Source organism: Microcaecilia unicolor, chromosome 3, assembly GCF_901765095.1.
Source record: "Microcaecilia unicolor chromosome 3, aMicUni1.1, whole genome shotgun sequence".
NCBI classification, from domain to species: domain Eukaryota; kingdom Metazoa; phylum Chordata; class Amphibia; order Gymnophiona; family Siphonopidae; genus Microcaecilia; species Microcaecilia unicolor.
The window spans coordinates 526,058,610-526,082,952 of record NC_044033.1 but is presented as its reverse complement, the minus strand read 5'-3'; the positions used below and the strand labels follow the sequence as shown (position 1 = coordinate 526,082,952).

At 45.3% G+C, this 24,343-nt stretch overlaps 1 protein-coding gene across 1 annotated transcript in view; it reads right to left on the bottom strand.

Annotated features, from left to right (window-relative positions):
- AFG1L (AFG1 like ATPase) overlaps window positions 1-24,343 on the bottom strand; it is a 350,420-nt gene that overhangs the window by 266,806 nt on the left and 59,271 nt on the right. Inside the window, exon 5 of the mRNA XM_030195195.1 lies at window positions 7,789-7,919. Coding sequence (XP_030051055.1) covers window positions 7,789-7,919 — 131 coding nt within the window. The remainder of the gene's footprint in view (window positions 1-7,788; window positions 7,920-24,343) is intronic.

Here is a 24,343-nt window from a genome sequence, read left to right as displayed (position 1 = left end):
AACAAAACAGATGGGCACAAGAAGAAAAGTTGCTGATGGGGCACAGCTTGCCACAAGACAAAGACACAGTGAATCAAGAGTTCACTTACTGACCAGAGTGCTCAGGGAACCTTCAAGTCGACAGCCAACTTGCTATTCATGTTGCAGTAGTCTACAGTCATGTTTGCAATGGTGCCATTGGGCCAGAGCAGTATTAAACTTAGGAAAGGATAAAAAGATTGAATTTGATGGTACAAAATACAACAATAGAGATTATCTACTATTGCAGAGGGAGGAAGATGACAAGGGGGAAGACGAAGTGATAACATGCGTCCTAAGATACTCATCAATGGCCTTAAAAATGGCTGCAGTGATTAAAAGACACTGGCACATCATTCAAACGCTCCCTGCATTTGCAAAAGTTCGGGTGAGATCAACCTACAGCAGAGGCCGAAATCTGAAAATTTTTTTATCCCCAGCAGTTGAAAGACCTCAAACCCTAGGGGAATGTACAGATTTCGGACACAGCAAATGTGGCTCCTGCAGAATGTGCAACATGATGCTTAACACACGAGAGTTGATAGACCCTCAGACTGGGAAGATTTTTGCTCTCAGATCTAGGACAACAAGTAATTCTGAATTTGTGATATACTGTATTATTTGTCCCTGTGAAAAGCTATATGTGGGACAAACGTCAAGGAAATTGGCCACACGATTAACAGAGCATAAGAGCAATATACATATTTAAAAGACCACCGCACCACTGGCAGCACACTGCATTAAACAAAACCACAGCCCGACACGGGCCGTGTTTCGCCCTACTGGGCTGCTTCAGGGGCTCTTCAATGTTTCTCCACTACCAAAGGAGGAGTAAGATGATAAAAATAACTGTAATATAATATGCAGTTGATATCTTGAAAAAAACGGCTCTCCCAGAGATGTTGAAACAAATGATCAATAGCATGCGATCAATCAAACAGTCACTTGTCTCCCAGAATGCCGGGCATTCTGGGAGACAAGTGACTGTTTGGTTGATCGCATGCTATTGATCATTTGTTTCAACATCTCTGGGAGAGCCGTTTTTTTCAAGATATCAACTGGTTTTTCGGCATTCTGGGAGACAAGTGACTGTTTGATTGATCGCATGCTATTGATCATTTGTTTCAACATCTCTGGGAGAGCCGTTTTTTTCAAGATATCAACTGGTTTTTCGGCATTCTGGGAGACAAGTGACTGTTTGATTGATCGCATGCTATTGATCTTTTGTTTCAACATCTCTGGGAGAGCCGTTTTTTTTCAAGATATCAACTGGTTTTTCGGCATTCTGGGAGACAAGTGACTGTTTGATTGATCGCATGCTATTGATCATTTGTTTCAACATCTCTGGGAGAGCCGTTTTTTTCAAGATATCAACTGGTTTTTCGGCATTCTGGGAGACAAGTGACTGTTTGATTGATCGCATGCTATTGATCATTTGTTTCAACATCTCTGGGAGAGCCGTTTTTTTCAAGATATCAACTGCATATTATATTACAGTTGCTTTTATCATCTTACTCCTCCTTTGGTAGTGGAGAAACATTGAAGAGCCCCTGAAGCAGCCCAGTAGGGCGAAACACGGCCCGTGTCGGGCTATTGTATGCATATTTTAATTTATTATTAAAATCATTTTTATCCATCAACGATCTGCTTTGTATATTTTCCATCTTGGAGTTTGCAGATCGTCTGCCCCTTTGTTTCCTTAAACAAAACCACGACTGATGGTCTTAAATGTGTAGTTTTACAGCAAGTAAAACTCAACATAAAAGGGGAGACAGGAAACTTGTGCTCCTCCAGCAAGAACAAAAATGGATTTACAAATTATATACTGTGCACCCAAGAGGGCTCAACCTGAAAATTGAATGGCACCATTTTTTCTAAAAAGTACTTTAAAATTTGTACTAAAGATGGGGTTTTACGTCAGTGATCTTTAAATGATGGAGAACCGCCCACTGATTAGAGACTCTAGGACACTCATTGGTTGGCGCAGACAAATGGCATCTGTCGTCACGCCATAATAAGGAGCACCATGTTGAAAGTGAAGAACTGGGCTAAAAAGAAGGAGAGACTGCAGATAAGAAGCGAGGTTATGCTAAAGAATTTGCATGGAAAGTGTGAGTGAGCACTGGAGGCTGTGTATTCAGTTACAGTGTCTGTATCTTTTGTAGATAGTTGCAGTGACCACGGACCCTGAAGCAGGACCTGAAACTCTGGCCACAGCTGGCCGTGGATAGTAACCAGACTGTATGACTGCAAAGATAAGTTCCAAGAGTCTGAACACTTTATAGAATTGTGATCAAGAGTAATTTAGGCTTAATACAGAGTAAATAATAAATTAGGAATGACTGGAGGTTTTTATGCCAATGATGCGAGTGAGTACTCCGTAAGTGTATGATAGTGTAAACTGCGAAGTTCGGAGTTACATCATGACACGTGAGGCTTTTCCTCCAGTTTTAAAAAATATTTAAAGAAGAAAGGATTCTATTATAGGATTAGCTTGTACAGTATAAATATCCTTCATTGTGCTCTACTTTAGTTTTAGATACACAAAAATAGATCGAGCATAAGTTTCAACTCAACCCTATCTTGACCTATGCCAGTCCAAATTTAGGACCTGTTTCTCAACATGAAATTTAGCCATGGGAAAAGCTGCCGAACGACACTTTGCTAATGTCTATGCGCCTCCCTTCAGAGGACATATTGCTCTGGTCTGATCAGTAGGGAGACTTTGAGCTTTTTCTATGGTACTTCCTTCTAGCAGTTGGCACATGCTATAATTCCCGGATGTTGTTCAGAGACTCTGAGGAAACATAGTAACATAGTAGATGACGGCAGAAAAAGACCTGTGCGGTCCATCCAGTCTGCCCAACAAGATAAACTCACATGTGCTACTTTTTGTGTATACCCTACTTTGATTTGTACCTGTCCTTTTCCAGGCACAGACCGTATAAGTCTGCCCAGCACTATCCCCACCTCCCAACCACCAGCCCCGCCTCCCACCACCAGTTCTGGCACAGACCGTATAAGTCTGCCCAGCACTATCCCCGCCTCCAAACCACCAGTCCCGCCTCCCACCATCGGCTCTGGCACAGACCGTATAAGTCTGCCCAGCACCATCTCCGTCTCCCGCCACCGGCTTTGCCACCCAATCTCGTCTAAGCTCCTTAGGATCCATTCCTTCTGAGCAGGATTCCTTTATGTTTATCCCACACATGTTTGAATTCCGTTAAAATTCTACTGTCAGGAGCTGGGAAGGGAGGAAACGTGCTTTCCCTTTTCTCTGAGCGCCTGTTGTGGATGCAGAGGGCCACAGGGTAAAGCAGGGCTGCCGAGAGACTGGGCTGGGCCCTGGGCAAGGCCGCCCCCCCCCCCCCGAGGTCGCTGCACCGCAGTCCTCAGTCTCCACCCGCCCACCCCCAGCCCCGTCGACAGCCCCCCTCCTTCCACCACCGGGTCCCCTGCATTCAAATCACAGCACCTCACCTCTGTGTGAAAGCGCAGCAGCAGATCGCCTCCCTTCGGGCCTTCTTCCCTCCGTGTGTCCTGCCCTTGCGGCAACAGGAAGTTACATCAGACGAGGGCGGAACACAGGGAGGGAAGGCCTGAAGAGAGGTGATCTGCCGCTGCGCTTTCACATGGAGGTGAGGCGCTGTGATTTGAATGCAGGGGGACCGGTGGCGGACGGAGGGAGGGATGTCGATGGAGCCGAGGGCGGACGGGTGAGACTGGGAACTGCGGCGCCGGGCCCCTCTTGGAGGCCCGGGGGAATTTTGTCCCCCCTGCCCCCCCTCTCGGCGGCCCTGGGGTAAAGTCCCGGTGATGGTGCTTCTGGCATTTAACTATAAGGAACTTTTTCTAAGGCATCCAGGTGCAGATAGAAGCATATTCCTGCTCTGAGGGAGGAAACTCCTTACTCCTGGTCTTTCTTTCAAGGATAAAGAGCAGCAGAAGTGAACAGAGGTCGTCATAGGAGTGAAGTGTTCATCACGTGCTCATCCACATGTGAGAAGGAGAGCAGAGGAAAGAGGGACCTGCACATTCACTGCAGTGGTTCAGAAAGGTCAAAGAGAAAGGAAGGAGAGACTCGAAGCATTTAAAGGAAAAAGATATAAGATGGGTCTCTGGGAAGTAATGGAGCCAGGAAGCAGTGCAGAGGGAATGAGGAGAGAACAGAGTCTCCCATGAGACTGGGGGCAGCAAGGATCAAAAACCCCTCTTCTGCCTGTAGTGGTAACATGTAAAAACTGAAATGAGAACCTGTTTTGTTGTGGAGAAGGAGACTGCTATGGAAGCGTTTATATAAACAAAGACTGGTAAAGAGCACCCCAGCTGGGACTTGAACCCACAATCCCTGGCTTAGGAGGTCAGTGTCTTATCCATTTGGGAGCCTATTTTATAAACGATCATAGATGTCTATATTGCCTTTATATAATAACCACCCAATTCTAACATCACCCTCTGGAGGGCAATTTTCTAAAGACATTTATGCCAATAAATAGTTATTCCCTGAGGATGAAAGGCTTTTTGGGGAATAAAACTATGGCTTTTACAGGGCAATTCTACAAAGTAGGCAGTAACATTTACAACCTATTACAAGTGCAAATGTTTAGAACAATGACAGCATGCCACCTAAGTGCAGTTCTGGAAATACTCAGCTTCCATAGCATGGGATGAGGTACATGACTAGGGTTACCATATTTGGTCCCCCCCCCCCCAAAAAAAAAAGGACACATGCCCCGCCCCACCACACCCCCACCCCCTGTCACATATCACCCCACCCCTTTCACCTCCCCCTCACACCCCACCTAAGGGTGTCCTCCCCTCCCCTTACCTTACTCTACTGCCCTGGTGGTCTAGTGAAAATCCAGACAAACAGGCAGGCTGGCAAAACCCGCCCGGTTGCCCGGCCATGTCCTCAAAAAGAGAGATGTCCAGGTAAAACTGGACATATGGTAACCCTATATGTGACCCACTGAGACACTCTCACTTACACCAGCTCTTTGGCTGGTATAAAGCACTCGTGCCTTAACATTAGCCATATATCTATCCAGTTACTGTCATGTCCCCTACCTCAACGCAAGCGGCGTCCCCGGGCTGCACAGGGTCCCGTCGACACGCACACTTGACTGGCACAGCCCTGAGCCATGTGTTCTTCTCTGGCTGCAGGCTCCTTGATTGCTTTGCTTCCATGTACCTGGCTCTGCTCTCTCTCTGCCTGGCTTCCAGGCTCCTTGATTGCTTTGCTTCCACCCACCCGGGTCTGCTCTTCCTCTGCTTCTCTCCTATTGGTCTTCCGGATCCTCCTTCCCCTGCTCTTGTCCTATGGCTGTGCCCCTTCTCCCTGCTGATGTCAGACGCCAGCACTTTATCAGTTGAGCTCTCCCTAGACTCCTTGCTTCGGCTTCTACTTTGGTAGGTGTTACTTGCTCAGTAGTGTGCTTCTCCTCTACTTTGTTCTTCGTTACTGACTCTGCCTGTACTTGGATTACTCTCGTGTCTGCTGCCTGCCTACTGACCTTGCCTGTATCTGGATTACTCTCGTGTCTGCTGCCTGCCTACTGACTCTGCCTGTACCTGGATTACTCTCTTGACCTGCTGCCTGCCTACTGACTCTGCCTGTATGTACCTGGATCACTCTCTTGCCTGCTGCCTGTCTGGCTGTCACGTTCATCACCCCGCTTCCTGCTCCATCTCGTAAGCCTTGCAGGCCGCCCGCACCTAGGGGCTCAACCTTTGGGGAACGGCGGTCAACGCAGGTGAAACCCGGAGTTGTCCGGCCGCCAAGCAGAACCTGGTCCGAGTACCAGGCTCGGCAGCGCTGTACTTGGTACAAGAACTCACAGATCTGACAGTTACACTGGTATTCTATAAGAAAAGGCTCCTACTGCACACCCTGTTACAAAACTGCCCCTCAGTGGAGGCACTCGGGGAAGGAGATAAAAAAGGAAATGCTACAAAAACAAATAGTAGTAGACACAGAAAAAGCAGCACCTGCTTACCATAAGTACTCATCATTTTCATCCACCTTTTCTGACTGCACAGGCAGTTTTTTTCTCTCAAGTTAGTCATCCGTGTTATCTCTCTCATTCCTCTCTTATCAGTCTATATGTTTTGCCTCCACTTGTCCCCTTTTCTGTCTATTAAGACACAGACATAGAGGAATGTGGGCTGCACACAGCAGCAAGTACAACTCTGCAACCCTAAAAAAAGGCAGAGAGGTGTAACCTGCACGGACAGCCAGGTACAACCCTAAACAAAGGCAAGGAGGAAGTGTACCCTGCATGGATAGGCAGCTACAAGTCTAACAAAGGCAGGGAGGAGGTATAACCTGCATGGATAGGAAGCTACAACCCTAACGAAGGGCAGGGAGGAGGTGTAACTTGCATGGATAGGAGGGTAGAACCCTATAGAAAGGCAGGGAGGAGGTGTAACCTGCATGGACAGGTAAAACCCTATACAAAGGCAGGAAGGAGGTGTAACCTGCACGGATAGGCAGGTACAACCCTATACAAAGACAGAGAGGAGATGCAACCTGCACAGATAGGCTGGTACAACCCTAAACAAAGGCAGGGAGGAAGTGAAACCTGGACAGATATGTTCTGTCCCCTGACAGCCTGGCACTGGTTATAATGTGACCCTGAAATGTGTTAATGCCTTCACTGCTATTCTTACTTCTAAAGATCTTTACTGCTGCAGTCTTCACTGCTAGGATATGTGTGTGAGCAATGCATTGTGTGTAATGTAGTTCACAGACAACGCAACCCCACTTGCTTGTCTGTATAAGATCCGTTACTACTGGCTGTGATGCTGCTTAGATCACTCCTCTGTCTCAGCCAAGCTTGGCTTCTTTGTTTACGTGCCAGCACTTCCTGGCCATTCTTGCTATCTCTGTCCTGAGAGGTCAGCCAGGTATGACCCTTTTCTCCAATCAGGGGCTGCCCCCTAGAGCCGCCCTTGCCACTCGAGGGCAGGCTTTGTCCCTATTGGCCTTTCTACTCTTTCTTGTCTGAGTCTGTATGAGTTTCTAGCTCCCCCCTTCCCCGTCCATGAGGAGGACAGTATCCATTTTGCTCCAGGACAAAGCAATGATCCTGTTGTAGCTCTGGAAAAGCACTAGTCTTCTCACCCCGAAAATACCCTCCTAGAAGAGGGTACTGCACTCCCAAACACCTAACTCAGAGCTGCCTCTATCTGTGGAACTACTTTTCTTATGTCTGCAATGAGCTGATCCCACTTAAGCTTCTACCTTCTCTCCACTGATACAGGGTTCCTTTGTGCTTATGAACATCTAACTGTGAGTAATCATCTATGTTATTCAATAAAGGAACTTCAGAAAAGAACAAGAGATTTAGGTGTGTTGATGTGCTAGGGGTTTATACTTCAAGATATTGAGACTTATAGCTAAATAACTCTTAAGAAACAGCTATACAAGTCTCGAGAGACTTGACAGATAGGCAGATACAACCCTATACAAAGGCAGAGAGGTGGTAACCTGCACATCTGTATGGATCAGCAGCTACAAGTCTAGCCACTGTACAGGGCAGACTAGATGGACCATGTTAGTTTTTATCTGCCATCAATTCCTATGTTCTTAAGTAACCCATTAGCACAATGGTTTTACCACTTATTTTTCCCAAGCTAAAGTTTCTTACTGCATTGGAGATAAGATTGGTGCAGGGAAATCAAGAGTAAACAGCTGCATGAAAGGATAGTGCAGTTTACTAGATAAGGGCCAAAAGTACTCTTGCAAGTTCTCTTTCTTGACTTTCTTACCTGGAACTCATCAAAGCAGAGAAGGCATGCCTCTTCACTGATTTCCTCAGCTATGGGAGCAATGGGGTCATAAGACTTGGCCATTCGTCCTGCCTTTCTTTTCGGCATGCTCTGTTTAAGGCGATGAATTCCTTAGGTAGACAAAAAGTGAAAATAATAGTAGATAAATGTTTGGGGGAAAAAAAATCAGCTGCACTTGATACAGATAATTATTCAGAAAGAGCGAAAAGGAATCTTTCCATTAAATTATTAAGAAAAGTAGAAGCTAAGGAACAATATTTATTTGTTGCATTTGTATCCCACATTTTCCCACCCATTTGCAGGCTCAATGTGGCTTACAATGTACCGTCATGGCAATCGCCATTCCAGAGTATAAAGATACAATTGGTATTACATAAAGAACATGGATGACATCATAGAAGTAAGCAATCAGGTATAGAGAGATCACATTCGGAATATCATGTAAGCGGTGATGCGTTACAGGTCCTATTATGGATCATTGTGGTATGCCTTGTTGAAGAGACAAGTCTTCAGTGATTTCCGAAAGTTGATTAGGTCGCCCATTATTTTCACGTTAAATGGCAAAGGATTCCACAGCTGCATATGAGGATATGGCCAAATAACGCAGCACTGTGCATACTCTCTTTATTGGAATACCTTCTACACTGCTCTACACTATACAATGTCAGAGTGGCTTACAATAGGGTAATTCAAAAAGTACACTGAAACAGTAGAAGAAACAAATCAGGTAAGGAGGAGAAAAAGATCATATGCTCAAGGCGAGAGTTGGAAGGTGAAAGAAGAACAAGCATAGTATAGTATAGTAGCATAGCAGATGATGACCGATAAAGACTTGAACGGTCCATCCGGTCTGTCCAACATTCACACTCTATCAATTCATGGTTAAACCAACAACGAATATAATAAAAAATTCTTGATCCCGGTCTTTCTTTGCTATTTCTGGGATACAGACTGTAAAGTCCACCTGGTACTGTCCTTACGTTTTAACTACTAGAGTTGCCGTCAAAGCCCTCTCCAGCCTATCCCAATCTCTCTTGTCATCTACGGGACACAGACTGTAGAAGTCTGCCCTGCACCGGCCTTAGTTCTTCACAGCCAGAGTCGCCATCTAAGCTCCATTAAGCACATCACACTCATTTAAGTTTTGTTTTTTATACCATCCATGTTCTAATTAGGGATCCTCTGTGTTCATAATGTCACAATTTCATTAAATCTTCTATTTTCAATAAATGTTTTTATTACGGGAGAAAAAAAAAGCAACTTTCCATGCTGAGGACTAAAGAGAGGCACTTTGCATAAGAACCGAGTGTAAGACCAAAGGAAATACAGCCGCTTTATTCTCACAAGGACAGTTTAGAAAACCACTGCTGCGCAGAAAGAATGATTTCTGCAAAGATTTAGGCACTTATGCATGTACAGGCTGTGCACACAATTTTATAACTCTATCCTCCCAAAGTGGCTCCTGGAGGGGAATTTGGGGGAGGGATCAGCATTTACGCACATAGAGGCATATTTTCAAAGCACTTTGGGAGGCTAAGTTCCATAGGTTTCTATGGAACTTTGGGAGGCTAAGTGCTTTGAAAATATGCCTCATAGTATCATAGTAACATAGTAGATGATGGCAGAAAAAGACCTGCGCGGTCCATCCAGTCTGCCCAACAAGATAAACTCACATGTGCTACTTTTTGTGTATACCCTACCTTGATTTGTACCTGTCCTCTTCAGGGCACAGACCGTAGAAGTCTGCCCAGCACTAGCCCCGCCTCCCAACCACCAGCCCCGCCTCCCACCACCGGTTCTGGCACAGACCGTATAAGTCTGCCCAGCACTATCCCCGCTTCCCAACCACCAGTCCCGCCTCCCACCATCGGCTCTGGCACAGACCGTATAAGTCTGCCCAGCACCATCTCCGTCTCCCGCCACCGCCTTTGCCACCCAATCTCGTCTAAGCTCCTTAGGATCCATTCCTTCTGAGCAGAATTCCTTTATGTTTATCCCACGCATGTTTGAATTCCGTTACCGTTTTCGTTTCCACCACCTCCCGCGGGAGGGCATTCCAAGCATCCACTACTCTCTCCGTGAAAAAATACTTCCTGACATTTTTCTTGAGTCTGCCCCCTTTCAATCTCATTTCATGTCCTCTCGTTCTACTGCCTCCGCATCTCCGGAAAAGGTTCGTTTGCAGATTAATACCTTTCAAATATTTGAACGTCTGTATCATATTACCCCTGTTTCTTCTTTCCTCCAGAGTGTACATGTTCAGGTCCGCAAGTCTCTCCTCATACGTCTTGTAACGCAAATCCCATACCATTCTCGTAGCTTTTCTTTGCACCGCTTCAATTCTTTTTACATCCTTAACAAGATACGGCCTCCAGAATTGAACACAATACTCCAGGTGGGGCCTCACCAACGACTTATACAGGGGCATCAACACCCCCTTTCTTCTGCTGGTCACACCTCTCTCTATACAGCCTAACAACCTTCTAGCTAGGGCCACCGCCTTGTCACACTGTTTCGTCACCTTCAAATCCTCAGATACTATCACCCCAAGATCCCTCTCCCCATCCGTACCTATCAGATTCTCCCCGCCTAACACATACGTCTCCCGTGGATTTCTACTCCCTAAGGGCATCACTTTGCATTTCTTCGCATTGAATTTTAATTGCCAAACCTTAGACCATTCTTCTAGCTTCCGTAGGTCCTTTTTCATGTTTTCCACTCCCTCCGGGGTGTCCACTCTGTTACAGATCTTAGTATCATCCCATGCTGAAGGAAAGGATAGTGAATTTCCTGGAAGCCAATAAGTTGCAAGATCCAAGACAACATGGTTTCACCAAAGGGAAATCGTGCCAAACGAATCTCATTGAATTCTTTGACTGGGTGAATTCAATGCGAAGAAATGCAAAGTGATGCACTTAGGGAGTAGAAATCCAAGGGAGGCGTATGTGTTAGGTGGGGAGAGCCTGATAGACACGGACGGGGAGAGGGATCTTGGGGTGATAGTATCTGAGGACCTGAAGGCGATGAAACAGTGCGACAAGGCGGTGGCCGTAGCGAGAAGGTTGCTAGGCTGTATAGAGAGAGGTGTGACTAGCAGAAGAAAGGGGGTGTTGATGCCCCTGTATAAGACGTTGGTGAGGCCCCACCTGGAGTATTGTGTTCAGTTTTGGAGGCCGTACCTTGCGAAGGATGTTAAAAAAATGGAAGCGGTACAAAAAAAAGCTACGAGGATGGTATGGGAGTTGCGTTCCAAGACGTATGAAGAGAGACTTGCTGACCTGAACATGTATACTCTGGAGGAAAGGAGGAACAGGGGTCATATGATAGACGTTCAAATATTTGAAAGGTATTAATCTGCAAACGAATCTTTTCCGGAGATGGGAAGGCAGTAGAACGAGAGGACATGAAATGAGATTGAAGGGGGGCAGACTCAGGAAAGATGTCAGGAAGTATTTCTTCACGGAGAGGGTGGTGAACGCTTGGAATGCCCTCCCGCGGGAGGTGGTGGACATGAAAACGGTAACGGAATTCAAACATGCGTGGGATAGGCATAAAGGAATTCTGTGCAGAAGGAATGGATCCACAGAAGCTTAGCCGAGATTGGGTGGCAGAGCCGGTGGTGGGAGGCGGGGCTGGTGGTTGGGAGGCGGGGATACTGCTGGGCAGACTTATACGGTCTGAGCCAGAGCCAGAACCGGTGGTGGGAGGAGGGGCTGGTGGTTGGGAGGCAGGGATAGTGCTGGGCAGACAAACGGTCTGTGCCAGAGCCGGTGGTGGGAGGAGGGGCTGGTGTTTGGGAGGCAGGGATAGTGCTGGGCAGACAAACGGTCTGTGCCAGAGCCGGTGGTGGGAGGAGGGGCTGGTGTTTGGGAGGCAGGGATAGTGCTGGGCAGACAAACGGTCTGTGCCAGAGCCGGTGGTGGGAGGAGGGGCTGGTGTTTGGGAGGCAAGCAAAGTGCTGTAATTAAGAGATCATGACATTTCAGCTATAACTCAGATTTTTTTTTTTTTTTTACTACTACTTTCTTTTTGCTATTGACTGTAAACCAGGGATAACCGTTTCCCTTGTTTATGGGGACTCACAAAATATTTCAGGATTGCAGAGAATCCCCATTTATTATTTGTGATATAATTTTGCACACAGTTGGTCTTTAAGTATCCTGCTCAACAAAGTAGGATCAAGTCAGACAAACAAGTGGTTGACTTCCAAATTCAGGATCACTCAATCTATAAACAAACTCTCTTGTCTATTGTGCTGGAGCAGCCTGGTCACTGCTAAAAAGGCTGATTTCTTGAAAAAAAAGCTTAGTCATCACAGCTCAACAGAATGCATGCTCTCTTACTGAAGACTGGACCAAGCAGTTGTGTGCAGGTATGGAGTAGGGACCAAGTAGATGCTATACACATGCTGTCCAGTAAGACAGATTTCATACTGGTGGTGGAAATGAAAACGGTAACGGAATTCAAAAATGCGTGGGATAAACATAAAAGAATCCTGTTCAGATGAAATGTATCCTAAGGAGCTTAGCCAAGATTGGGTGGCAGAGCCGGTGGCGGGAGGCGGGGATGGTGCTGGGCAGACTTATACGGTCTGTGCCAGAGCCGGTGGTGGGGGTGGGACTGATGGTTGGGAGGCGGGGATAGTGCTGGGCAGACTTATACGGTCAGTGCCAGAGCCGGTGGTGGGAGGCGGGGATAGTGCTGGGCAGACTTATACGGTCAGTGCCAGAGCCGGTGGTGGGAGGCGGGGATAGTGCTTGGCAGACTTATACGGTCTGTGCCAGAGCCGGTGGTGGGAGGCGGGACTGGTAGTTGGGAGGTGGGGATAGTGCTGGGCAGACTTAAACGGTCTGTGCCAGAGCCGGTAGTGGGAGGCGGGACTGGTGGTTGGGAGGCAGGGATAGTGCTGGGCAGACTTATACGGTCTGTGCCAGAGCCAGTGGTGGGAGGCGGGGCTGGTGGTTGGGAGGCGGGGATAGTGCTGGGCAGACTTATATGGTCTGTGCCAGAGCCGGTGGTGGGAGGCGGGACTGGTGGTTGGGAGGCAGGGATAGTGCTGGGCAGACTAAACGGTCTGTGCCAGAGCCGGTAGTGGGAGGCGGGACTGGTGGTTGGGAGGCAGGGATAGTGCTGGGCAGACTAAACGGTCTGTGCCAGAGCCGGTAGTGGGAGGCGGGACTGGTGGTTGGGAGGCGGGGATAGTGCTGGGCAGACTTATACGGTCTGTGCCAGAGCCGGTGGTGGGAGGCGGGACTGGTGGTTGGGAGGCAGGGATAGTGCTGGGCAGACTTATACGGTCTGTGCCAGAGCCAGTGGTGGGAGACGGGGCTGGTGGTTGGGAGGCGGGGATGGTGCTGGGCAGACTTATACGGTCTGTGCCAGAGCCGGTGGTGGGAGGCGGGACTGATGGTTGGGAGGCGGGGATAGTGCTGGGCAGACTTATATGGTCAGTGCCAGAGCCGGTGGTGGGAGGCGGGGATAGTGCTGGGCAGACTTATACGGTCTGTGCCAGAGCCGGTAGTGGGAGGCGGGACTGGTGGTTGGGAGGCGGGGATAGTGCTGGGCAGACTTATACGGTCTGTGCCCTGAAAAGGACTGGTACAAATCAAGGTAAGGTATACACAAAAAGTAGCACATATGAGTTTATCTTGTTGGGCAGACTGGATGGACCGTGCAGGTCTTTTTCTGCCATCATCTACTATATGAACTACAGTAGCTTCAATGGCTCTGATTTGATGATGCCTGACATTACTGGCTAGATGCATGCGACTCTAACAAAACTGGATAGAGGATGCTAGCCAATTTATTACAATTCACTTGGCTACTGGGGTCAAACGAAACAAACAGCTACAAAGACTTTCTGATCAACTCAGGTCTTTTAAGACAGCGAGAGCCCTTTTATAGTCCAGACTGCACAAGGACTTCTGTGGATGCTCATGCAATTCAGAACACGTAGGAAAAATTATTTCAGTGACATGATTAAAAGCACAACCACCTTTGGATGAATGCATAGAACTTCATTGTTATGATGAAGCTAAGTGTACAGTTCAAAGGTGACCCAGACTTCACCTATCCTAGTTGAACTATTAGAAAGAATGATTTCCAGGCGAGATGCCTGAGCAAGGCAGATTTCAATGGCTCATAAGGTACACAGTGGCCCTGCAGGAACAGGCCACACAAGAACGCTGTTACATTTACAAACTAGTTTTATGCAGTGGCGTAGCCAAGGGTGGGCCTGGGTGGGCCCGAGCCCACCCAGTAGCAGTACACCTATGATGTGGCTGGCACGGATCCCCAAGCCCCACCAGACGAAAACTCCCAACAACTGCCCCTCCTACTTACCTTGTAAATAGCAGATCTTCACCTGCAGTGAGCAGTGACTGATACATACTGCTCACACTGGCCCCATAGCCTTCCCTCTGATGTATTCCCACTTATGTGGAAACAGGAAGTTGCATCAGAGGGAAGACTGTAGGGCCAACATGAGCAGTGTGTATTAGTTGATGCTCGCTGCCAGTGAAAATCTGCTATTTAAAAGGTATGCGGGAGAGGGGGGATGTTTGAGAGACCATATGGCATGCAGGTGAGAGAGGGAGAGACCAAATCACTTGTGGGATAAGGTGGAGTTTTTCTGCCCGCACATCTTGGGCCCAGGACCAACCAAAATTGGGTGTCTGGCTATGCCCCTGGTTTTATGTTGCCTTTCTCCTCCTACCTGTGAATAGAAAAGGACCCCTGACCCAACAGCTTTAATAAAAGTTCTTCTTCTTTACCTGCAACTGCTGTGTGGCTCTGTATTACCTGGGCTCTGGGCCCACCCTTGTTCACGTTGTCCCAGTGGCCCATGGCCACATAAGTGCCAGCTCCTCCCTGACTGTGCCCCTTGCACTGCCCAGATTTGGATTGTGTGATCTGAGCACGCAGTTTTGGAATACACTGCCGCGCAACTTCAACGAGCAAGCTTCCTTCTGCAGATTATTGAAGACCCATCTTTTCGAAAAAATTTACGGAAAGAAACAAAACACATAAAGTCCACAATTACTGTTCACTAATGCATCATACATTCACCTCTGAACTCTCATTCCCGTAATATCACATCACTCACACCTTTACTCACAGAAAGATATATACCATATGTCTTCATGCCTTTTTATCGTCCTCTAAGCTCCCATTGTTTCCTACCAAAGTTTCAATGTTTAGGTTCCATTGTTACATTCCTAAACGACACCTCAATTGTTTCGCATAACTCTGCACAATGTAATCCATAACCAATCTGTAACAAATTGTATTTCCAACATTTAACTCATATTGTAAGCCACACTGAACCCGCAAAAAGGTGGGAAAATGTGGGATACAAATGCAATAAATAAATAAATAAATAAATACTCCACAGCGCTGCCCAGTTAACTGTTGCAAAACATCAGTGGTTGGCCTCTCTTGCCCACTTAAACCACACTGAATATTGACCCCTTAGATTTTAACAACAGGGAAATAACGTCCGCATGCTCAGTGGCAGCCTTATCATTAGGCCACCTGAGGCGGGGTCCTCAGGCACCACTCTTGTGAGGCAGCATCACCCCTTGCTCTTCCCTCCCCAATCCCCTTTCCTAAAATTACCTTTTTCATTCCTTGTTTTTCAAAAGAAGCCAAACTTTCTGATGATAAGCAAAAAAGTTCTTCCGTCTTCTTTGAGTCCATTTAGAAACACCAGGAAAATAGAGACCTTCCCCCCCTCTTCTCTCCAATCTCTTATTCTGAAGACACAAAAGTGCTTCTTTGTCCTGTTGAAATACAAATGACTTTGTATTGATACAGCAGAGTCCCACAAAAGAAGCAGAGGAACTTTCTGTGTGAAGGGAGAATAGGAATGTGTGTGTATACCTACTTCAGATCTAGAAAGCAAAGCCAGTCGTTGAGTTGTATCATGGGAAGTAGTGATCCCAAGGAAACCATGTGAAATTTTTCTTTGAGTACAAACTTAAGTCTCGCAGATCGAGAATTAGTCGTACCGGCTGAGAAAGCAATATGGATGCAGACTGAGTTATAGCCTGTGCAGGCATAGGAGAACTAGAAGACCTTGAAGGCACTCGATGAGAAATTAGTTGGAGAGAAGGAGAGAAGTCACTGTGGAATGGATGCTTCCCATGCATCAAGGATGTCTATGCAGGGGAAATGTTGGCAGAGTGACTACAAGGAGAGCGATGTTGATGCTTCTTAGATTTTTTTACGCTGTAGGTTCCTCTATGCATGCAGCACCAATGAAGAGGGCGTAGAGTCCTTACATGGTTGTGATAATGAGCCCAACATTTGTCCCGATTCAGGTTCCACGTTGAGTGCTGAATCCTCTGCCATACTCAATGTGGATGCCGATGTCAATGCAGAACAAATGCAGCATTTTTCACCCTTGACTCTGTGGGCTTTAAGGGTCCTGGCTTGCATGCCGAGGTGCACTGTATGTCCCGGTGCTCTGGACCCAAGCACTGAACACACCAGTTATGGTGGTCTGTGCCTGAAACAGTTCTATTGCATCGAGTACACTTCTTAAAGCCACTTGGCACCCTTGTTGACATGGAGGGAAAAACGGCCGACGCAAGGTCAAAAGGCTCTATGGATCAGGGAGCTTGAGTAGTCACATACCCAAAAATGGTCAACGTTTCCAGGGCAGAGAAGGGCACAAAGGCCTCCAAAGACCAAAAAATGAAAAATACAAAAAAAGAAGAATTTAAAGAAAAAATTATCCCGAAAAAGGGAAGGCACCAAAAGGTAAAAGTTTGATGCGCTGAAGAGAGATTAGAAAGCCAACCTCTCTGCTCTGCGGAAAGGTCCCGTGCTTGAGTGTTGGGCAGGAAGGCACACACACATGTGCGGTGGGGGCACTACCTCAAAGTTTTAAATTGACAGTGAACTATGGTAGTGTTTGCACCAGGCTCTGTGAATGATGTCACCCACATATGACACTGTTATGCCTGCTTATCCTCGGAGAATAACATACTTCAGCTGCAGGACCACTGAGCTTGCCTAATATCAGAGGCACTGTCAGATGTGAACATTACCATTTTCATTAAATCAAGTCACTGTTTTGTTTTTTTAATATATTTCTCTGATTGCAGAAATAATTGAGGTCCTAACAGTCCACCAAATCAGGTTTTATAATCTGAAGAATATATGGGTCTATATTTAAAGCACTGGATCAAGCACAGCTATGTCAGTGCTCTCATCAACAGCTAAAACGTGAAACACTGACAATATTATTTCATGCATGGTATCATTTTGGATAAAGTTACTGATAATTCCCAGGAAATTCAAAGGCATAATTTCTAGTTTTCTGGTACATGCATGTACTTTCCCAAATGCTCATTAATATCCTGAACAGAATGCACAGAACTATTCATTTTAATTGGCAACAAAACACTGTCAATATACACTTTTATTTCTTTTGGGTTTGAACAACTGCTTTCAAGATTAATTTGCTGTATTTGCTTTTCAGCTACACAATCCTCCTCATAAGGAAGGGTTTTTGTTTCTAATTCTTTGCTACCCCAACTGTACGAGATTTACTTGTGAGGGGGAAAGGGGATAGGATCTGATATAATGCCTTCCTGTGGTTACAATCAAAGCTGTTGGAACAGTCTCTAGATCAGTGATGGGCAACCTTTTGAGCTTGGTGTGTCAAAATTCACCAAAAAACCGAGCATAACTCGGGTGGTGTGTCACTTCAAGAAAAATCACTGCTACTAGGACCACCCCCGGGCCCCCCCTACCCGAGATCGCTGCCCACCCGAGGTCGCCGGGCCCCCCCTCCACCCGCTACCGGGTCCGGAACTAACCTTAAAGCCTCCTTTCACGTTGCAGCAAGCAGCAGCAGGGCAGACCTCTCCTCCTTCCTTCTGTGCTCCGCCCTCGCAGACGTTACGACAGGCGAGGGCAGGACACAGAAGGAAGGAGTGGCCTGCCCTGCTGCTGCTTGCTGCGACGTGAAAGGAGGCTTTAAGGTTAGTTTCCGGGAGGGAGGGCGGACCACACTGCGGCGGCGCCGTGTGTCATAGGTTCGCCATTAGGGCTCTAGATAATGTAACAGAGCGGGCAATGCTTTTAGTCTCCTTTGTTTTTGAACAAGACCTTAATTCTGTTTTGAGACTCTACTTCAAAAATACTAACTCTCACTTTGGAGGTGAGAAAATATGGATATACCCTGATGTAACAAAGATGACTCAACGGAAAAGAAAAGCCTTTTTGGCTATGAAAACAAGGATGGTGGAAGTGGGGGGAACTTTCTTTCTTGCTTATCCCTGTAAATGTACTGTAAGGTTGGGTCAGACGAAATATGATTTCTATTCTCATGATCAGCTGAAATAACAACCGTTAAAAGAAGGGGGTACACGCAGTGGCGTTCCTAGGGCGGCTGACACCCGGGGCGGATCGCCGATGCCCCTCCCCCATCGAAACGACACCTTCCCCTGGCGAAACGACACCCCCCCGGGTGCATTTTTACCTGCTGGGGGGGTGCCGCGCGCCTGTCGGCTTCGCTCGTTCCATGCTCCCTCTGCCCCAGAACAGGAAGTATCCTGTTCCGGGGCAGAGGGAGCATGGAACAAGCGGAGCCGACAGGCGCGTGGCACCCCCCCCCCCCCCAGCAGCGTGCACCCGGGTCGGACCGCACCCCCCCCCCCCCCCACAAGGAACGCCACTTGGTTCACGCAGCCTTGCTTAAGTAATTGTTATTCCTTGTAATCTTCTCTAATTCATTAACACCCTCAAGAGATTGTGGTCTAAGAAAGCAGAACAATATGTTATAAAGGAAAAAGTAATTTTTTTTCTTTCAGTGTAATTCTCGGATGAGAATAATTTTTTCTTAATTTTTTTTTTTGTAATTTTCCTTCCTTGTTGTTATTTACCTGGCTGTATTGCATATGACAAGTGTACTCTTGTTAAAAGTTTAAAATTAATAAATAAACAAATCATTAAAAAAATACAATCAAAGCTGTTCACATACACAGGGAACACATAAGAAAAATCTTAGCTTCTATGCATCAGCCTATATCAGGGGATCGGAAACCTGTTGTAAACTGCGTGCCACTTTTTCCAAATTGATCAATTATGTGCTACCATGTATTTCGTCCCTCTAACTTCCTTCCTGCTGCTGCCGCCACCCCACCACGTTAAAATTAATACCTTGGCAAGCAGGGATGCCCAAGACACGCCAGCTGAAGATGTTATCTGCCTGAGCTCCCCATGAAAGCACGTTGCCCCACTGCTCAGATAATTATGAGTGCCACACAAAATCTATCCTATAATTCTCTCAGAACTTTGGCATTCTGACAACAATATAGGCAAATCATTCTGTTGTACTCGTCATATGTGAAAATTTCATGAAATTCAGCACTTATTATGTTTCCAGGTCTTGGTGTGACCATTTCTATTGTCTCACCCGTTATAATTTAAATGAAATCACTTTTCGTTTGTGCTTAAGGCCTCATTTTTGGGTTGTGTGTTTTATAAACTGGCCTTTGGGCTGGGGAGCATATACCAATGCCCACAACACACAGGAAATGAGTTCCACAAGGGTGTGTTTCGCTTCAACCATGTGGCGTTCTCCAACATCTACTATACCTTGGGGCCTTTTCCTTTCATCTGCTGCAGGGCACATCATGTTTCGAGAGAAATTGCATTGGCTTCCTGTCAAGGATCGTATCTCCTTTAAAATTTGCTCCCTAGTTCACAGAATTATTTACGGTGATGTTCCAGGCTACATGATTAATCTAATCACCCTACCACCCAGGAATGCAATAAGACTATCCCGTTCTTACTCAAACCTTCATTACCCAAGCTGCAACGGTCTCAAGTATAAATCCACATATGCTTCATCCTTCTCCTTCATCAGCTCACAGCTCTGGAATGCCTTACCAAAAGCATTAAAATCCATCCAAAACCATCTAAATTTCAGGAAATCTCTCAAGACCTTCTTATTTGGAAGAGCCTACCACAAGGATTCAACCTGTGTCTCCACTTCTAGACACGCATCAATCTAATGACAATTCTGGGCTCACTCACCCTCCCCTCCTTTTCCCCTGGCTTCCCTGTTCTTTCCGCTATTTCCTATGTAGGTTATATCTTGTATTAGTTTAATTCACTGGATTGGTGTTTGCCATGACGGTGCGATGTAAGCCACATTGAGCCTGACGCAGTTGGGAAAATGTGAGATATAAATGTGATAATAAATAAATGTTTTCTTTTGATCATGTCACCCACTGGCAACGTTTTTATAACAAGCAAGGAGTGGGCTCCCTGTGTCTCCAGAGAGATGCAATAAAAATTGGGGGCTTTCTCAGAGCCAATTGTGCACAAGTACAGACTGAGTATATTCACAGAAATCAGACCATTTACTCAAAATCAAGCCACCAACCTATGGACTGTGCACAATTTCATCATAAAGTTGTTTTATGATAACCTTTTGTAAATAGGATCCAATGATTTGGTCAGACCAAATTATGCTGAATATTACCACTGCTGAAGTTAGGCACAATTGCTTTAGGCATAATAGGTTGGGTAGGGGTAAGGTTAGTATGACTCATTATTGGTCTAGTTTCATTCCTTTGTTGAAGACCTCAGAGGAACACCCAGATGTTTTATTATCTAGTTGGAAATATACTACCAAAGGTAAACTTGAAGAATTAGCCCCTGAACGAGCAGTCAAATCTTCTAAAAAGATGTGACCCCTCCCCCCCCCCCTTGGTTTACTAGTGATTTGCTAGAATTGAAGAAGAAATGCCAAAGGCTGGAATGTTGCTAGCGGAAATCTAAGGGTGAAGAAGAGAAGGCTTGTTGGAGGGTTGCTCAGACAGCATAGAAAAATCATCTAAGTCTAGCTAAAAAGTCTTAAACATAGTAGATGGCGGCAGAAAAAGACCTGCATGGTCCATCCAGTCTGCCCAACAAGACAAACTCATGTGTGTATACCTTACCTTGATTTGTACCTGCCTTATTCAGGGCACAGACCGTACAAGTCTGCCCAGCAGTACTTCCCGCCTCCCATCACCGGCTCTGGCACAGACCGTATAAGTCTGCCCTGCACTATCCTCACCTCCCAACCACCAACCCCTCTTCCCCCCCACCTGCTCCGCCACCCAATTTCGGCTAAGCTTCTGAGGATCCATTCCACCTTATTACTCAAAGTTGATAGGAATAGTGAGACCTAATTTGAAGAAATTGTTTTGCTTGTTACAAGAAAATCTACAGTTTCCTAAGTCATCCAGTTTAGCTCAGCCTTCTACCGGTTACTTTGCTTCAAAAGTAGATCCTATTTACCATTCCTTTAAGTTCTCTTAGGATTTTGAAGATAAAGTTGAAGGGAATCTAGATAAAGCTTTGCTTGATAATATTCCAACCGAAAGATTATGGACCTTATTTGAACCTATTTCTAAGTCCTCTTTAAACCTTACATCTGGTAGTCCACTGGATGCAATTCTATCTTAACTTATAAAAGGGACCTGTCCATTGAGCTATTAAATTGGCTGTGTCTGTTTGTGAATTCTGCACTGAAATCTGGCTGGTTCCCCTTAAATTTAGGACATATGGTACTGACACTCGTATTAAAACAGGTAAACGGTGTCTCAACTTCAGTTTCCAATTTTAGACCTGTCGCAAACATTCGTTTTCTTGCTAAATTGGTTGAGTTTGCTGTAGGAGCCCAGACCACTAACCGTATTGAAAGGTTTAATCTTTTGCATAGCTCCCAGCATGGCTTTCGACCTTTTCATAGCACTGAGGCTCTGCTGCTGTTTTTGATCTCTGAGGTTAGAAAAATTCCGTGTAAAAGGTGGAGAGATGGTGTTGTTACAATTTGATATCTCAGCAACCTTTGATACTGTTAACCATGACATTCTACTAAATATGTTATCTGAATTTGGCTTCAGTGGTCCAGTATTAAATTGGTTTGAATCATTTCTGAGGAATAGACAGTATGTAGTTTTTAAGGATGGTAGGTTTTCTTCTCTATGGGTGTCTCCTTGTGGTGTTCCCCAGGGCTCCCCTATATCTTCACTTTTGTACAATTTGTAAATGAGCTCTCTTGGATATACCAAGTTGAACCCGGGTGAACTCTTACTGTCTCACACTGACAATATTTTCTTTCCTGATCCCTGTATAGAATAGAACCTGTCACTTCTTTGGTTAACAGTTGTATAAACAGGATAAAAGATCGGTCTGTTAAGGTTAAACTTAAGCTGATTGCAGACAAGTCCAAGATATTATGGGTTTCACTGGACTTGGCTAAAATCCCTCAGAAGATTCTGTGTGACGACGGGTCTCAATTAGTCTTGGGAGTGGCTAAAATCCCTCAGATGATTCTGTGTGAAGACGGGTCTCAATTAGTCTTGGGAGTGGTTCTGGATTCATCATTAAACATGGAATCACATATTAACGGTTTAATTAGACGAGCCTATTTTAAATTTAAACAACTATGGGCCCTGTTTACTAAGGTGCGCTAGAGTTTTTAGAGCATGTTAAAATTAGCACGCGTTAACTGTGTAGATGTCCATAGGAATATTATGGGCATCTACACGGCTAGCACGGCTTAGTAAACATGGCCCTAAGTTTGTTGAGATCTTTATTTTCTACACGATCACTTTAGGATTATTATACAGTTAACTACTGCCGACTAAGTTACTTTCTAAGATACAGTTGATTTAGAACTCAGTTGCCAGCTTAATAATCCAGAAATCTCAACAGGATCATGTACGCTCCTTTGTTGAATCAACTGCACTGGTTGCCTGTGCAGTCTCAAATAATATTCAAGGTGCTGTGTTTGGTTTTTAAGTTTTTGGATGGAACTTCTCCAGAAGGTGGATCTCAGCTGGTGAATTTTTTTAATTCTAGGACTACTTCTAGGATGCACGTGTCTTACGTCAGCTTATCCATCGACTAAAGGTATATGCTACAAAGCAGTTTTCTCTTGCTCTTTCCTCTTTGCAGCTGTTCACCATTGGAATAATCTTCCATCTGAGTTACGCTTGATAAGAAGTTATGCTTCATTTCGAAAGGCTTTAAATACTTATTTATAGGCTAGGTCAAGGGGGATATAATATTATCTCTGATTTAATTTTTGTAATTCCTGATAATCTGTAATTAGTTTAAGTACGTAAGTATTGCCACACTGTGACAGACCAAAGGTCCATCAAGCCCAGCATCCTGTTTCCAACCGTGGCCAATCTAGGTCACAAATACCTGGCAGAAACCCAAAGAATAGCAAGATTCTAGAATCCTAAATAGTAACAAGATTCCATGTAGAACCCCAAAGAATAGCAACATTCCATTCAGAATCCCAAGTACATAAGTATATAAGTATTGCCATACTGGGAAAGATCAAAGGTCCATCAAGCCCAGCATCCTGTTTCCAACCGTGGCCAATCTAGGTCACAAATACCTGGCAGAAACCCAAAGAATAGCAAGATTCTAGAATCCTAAATAGTAACAAGATTCCATGTAGAACCCCAAAGAATAGCAACATTCCATTCAGAATCCCAAGTACATAAGTATATAAGTACTGCCATACTGGGAAAGATCAAAGGTCCATCAAGCCCAGCATCCTGTTTCCAACAGTGGCCAATCCAGGTCACAAATACCTGGCAAGATCCCAAAAAAGTTCAATACATTTTATGCTGCTTATCCCAGAAATACTGTCAAAATACTAAGGCGTTCTACTTATTATGTCCAAAAGAACACAGCAATAATATTCAAGAATAGAAAGTAGAAAAGTGAGTGCCACTAAGTACTATTCTGATTGAATCTGAGGGACATCTCATATAGTCTCAATTGGCTGTGTGTACGAAAGAATACTCTTATCTACCAGCCATGACAGTCTTTAATCATTGACGACCCCCACCATCCAAATTTTATAAGTGTTTTATATACAAAAAATATCCCAGAAATAAGCAGTGGATTTTCCACAAATCAATTTAATAATGGTCTATGGACTTTTCCTTTAGAAAGCCATATAGACCTATTTTAAACTTTACCACATTGTCTGGCAATGAATTCCAGAGTTTAATTACACGTTGAGTGAAGAAAGTTTTTCGCTGATTCGTATTAAATTTACTACTTTGTAGCTTCATCGCGTGCCCCCTAGTCCTTGTATTTTTGGAAAGAGTAAACAAATGATTCACATCTACCCGTTCCACTCCACTCATTATTTTATAGACCTCTATCATATCTCCCCTCACCCGTCACTTCTCCAAGCTGAAGAGCCCTAGATGCTTCAGCCTTTCCTCATAGGGACGTTGTCCCATCCCCTTTATCATTTTCGTTGCCCTTCTCTGTACCTTTTCTAATTCCACTATATCTTTTTTGAGACGCGTGACCAGAATTGAACACAATATTCGAGGTGCAGTCGCACCATGGACCGATACAAAGGTATTATAATGTCCTCACCTTTTGTTTTCCATTCCTTTCTAACAATACCTAACATTCTATTTGCTTTCTTAGCCACCGCAGCACACTTACTTCTCAATTACTGTAACTTGCCTTGAATCTTACTTTT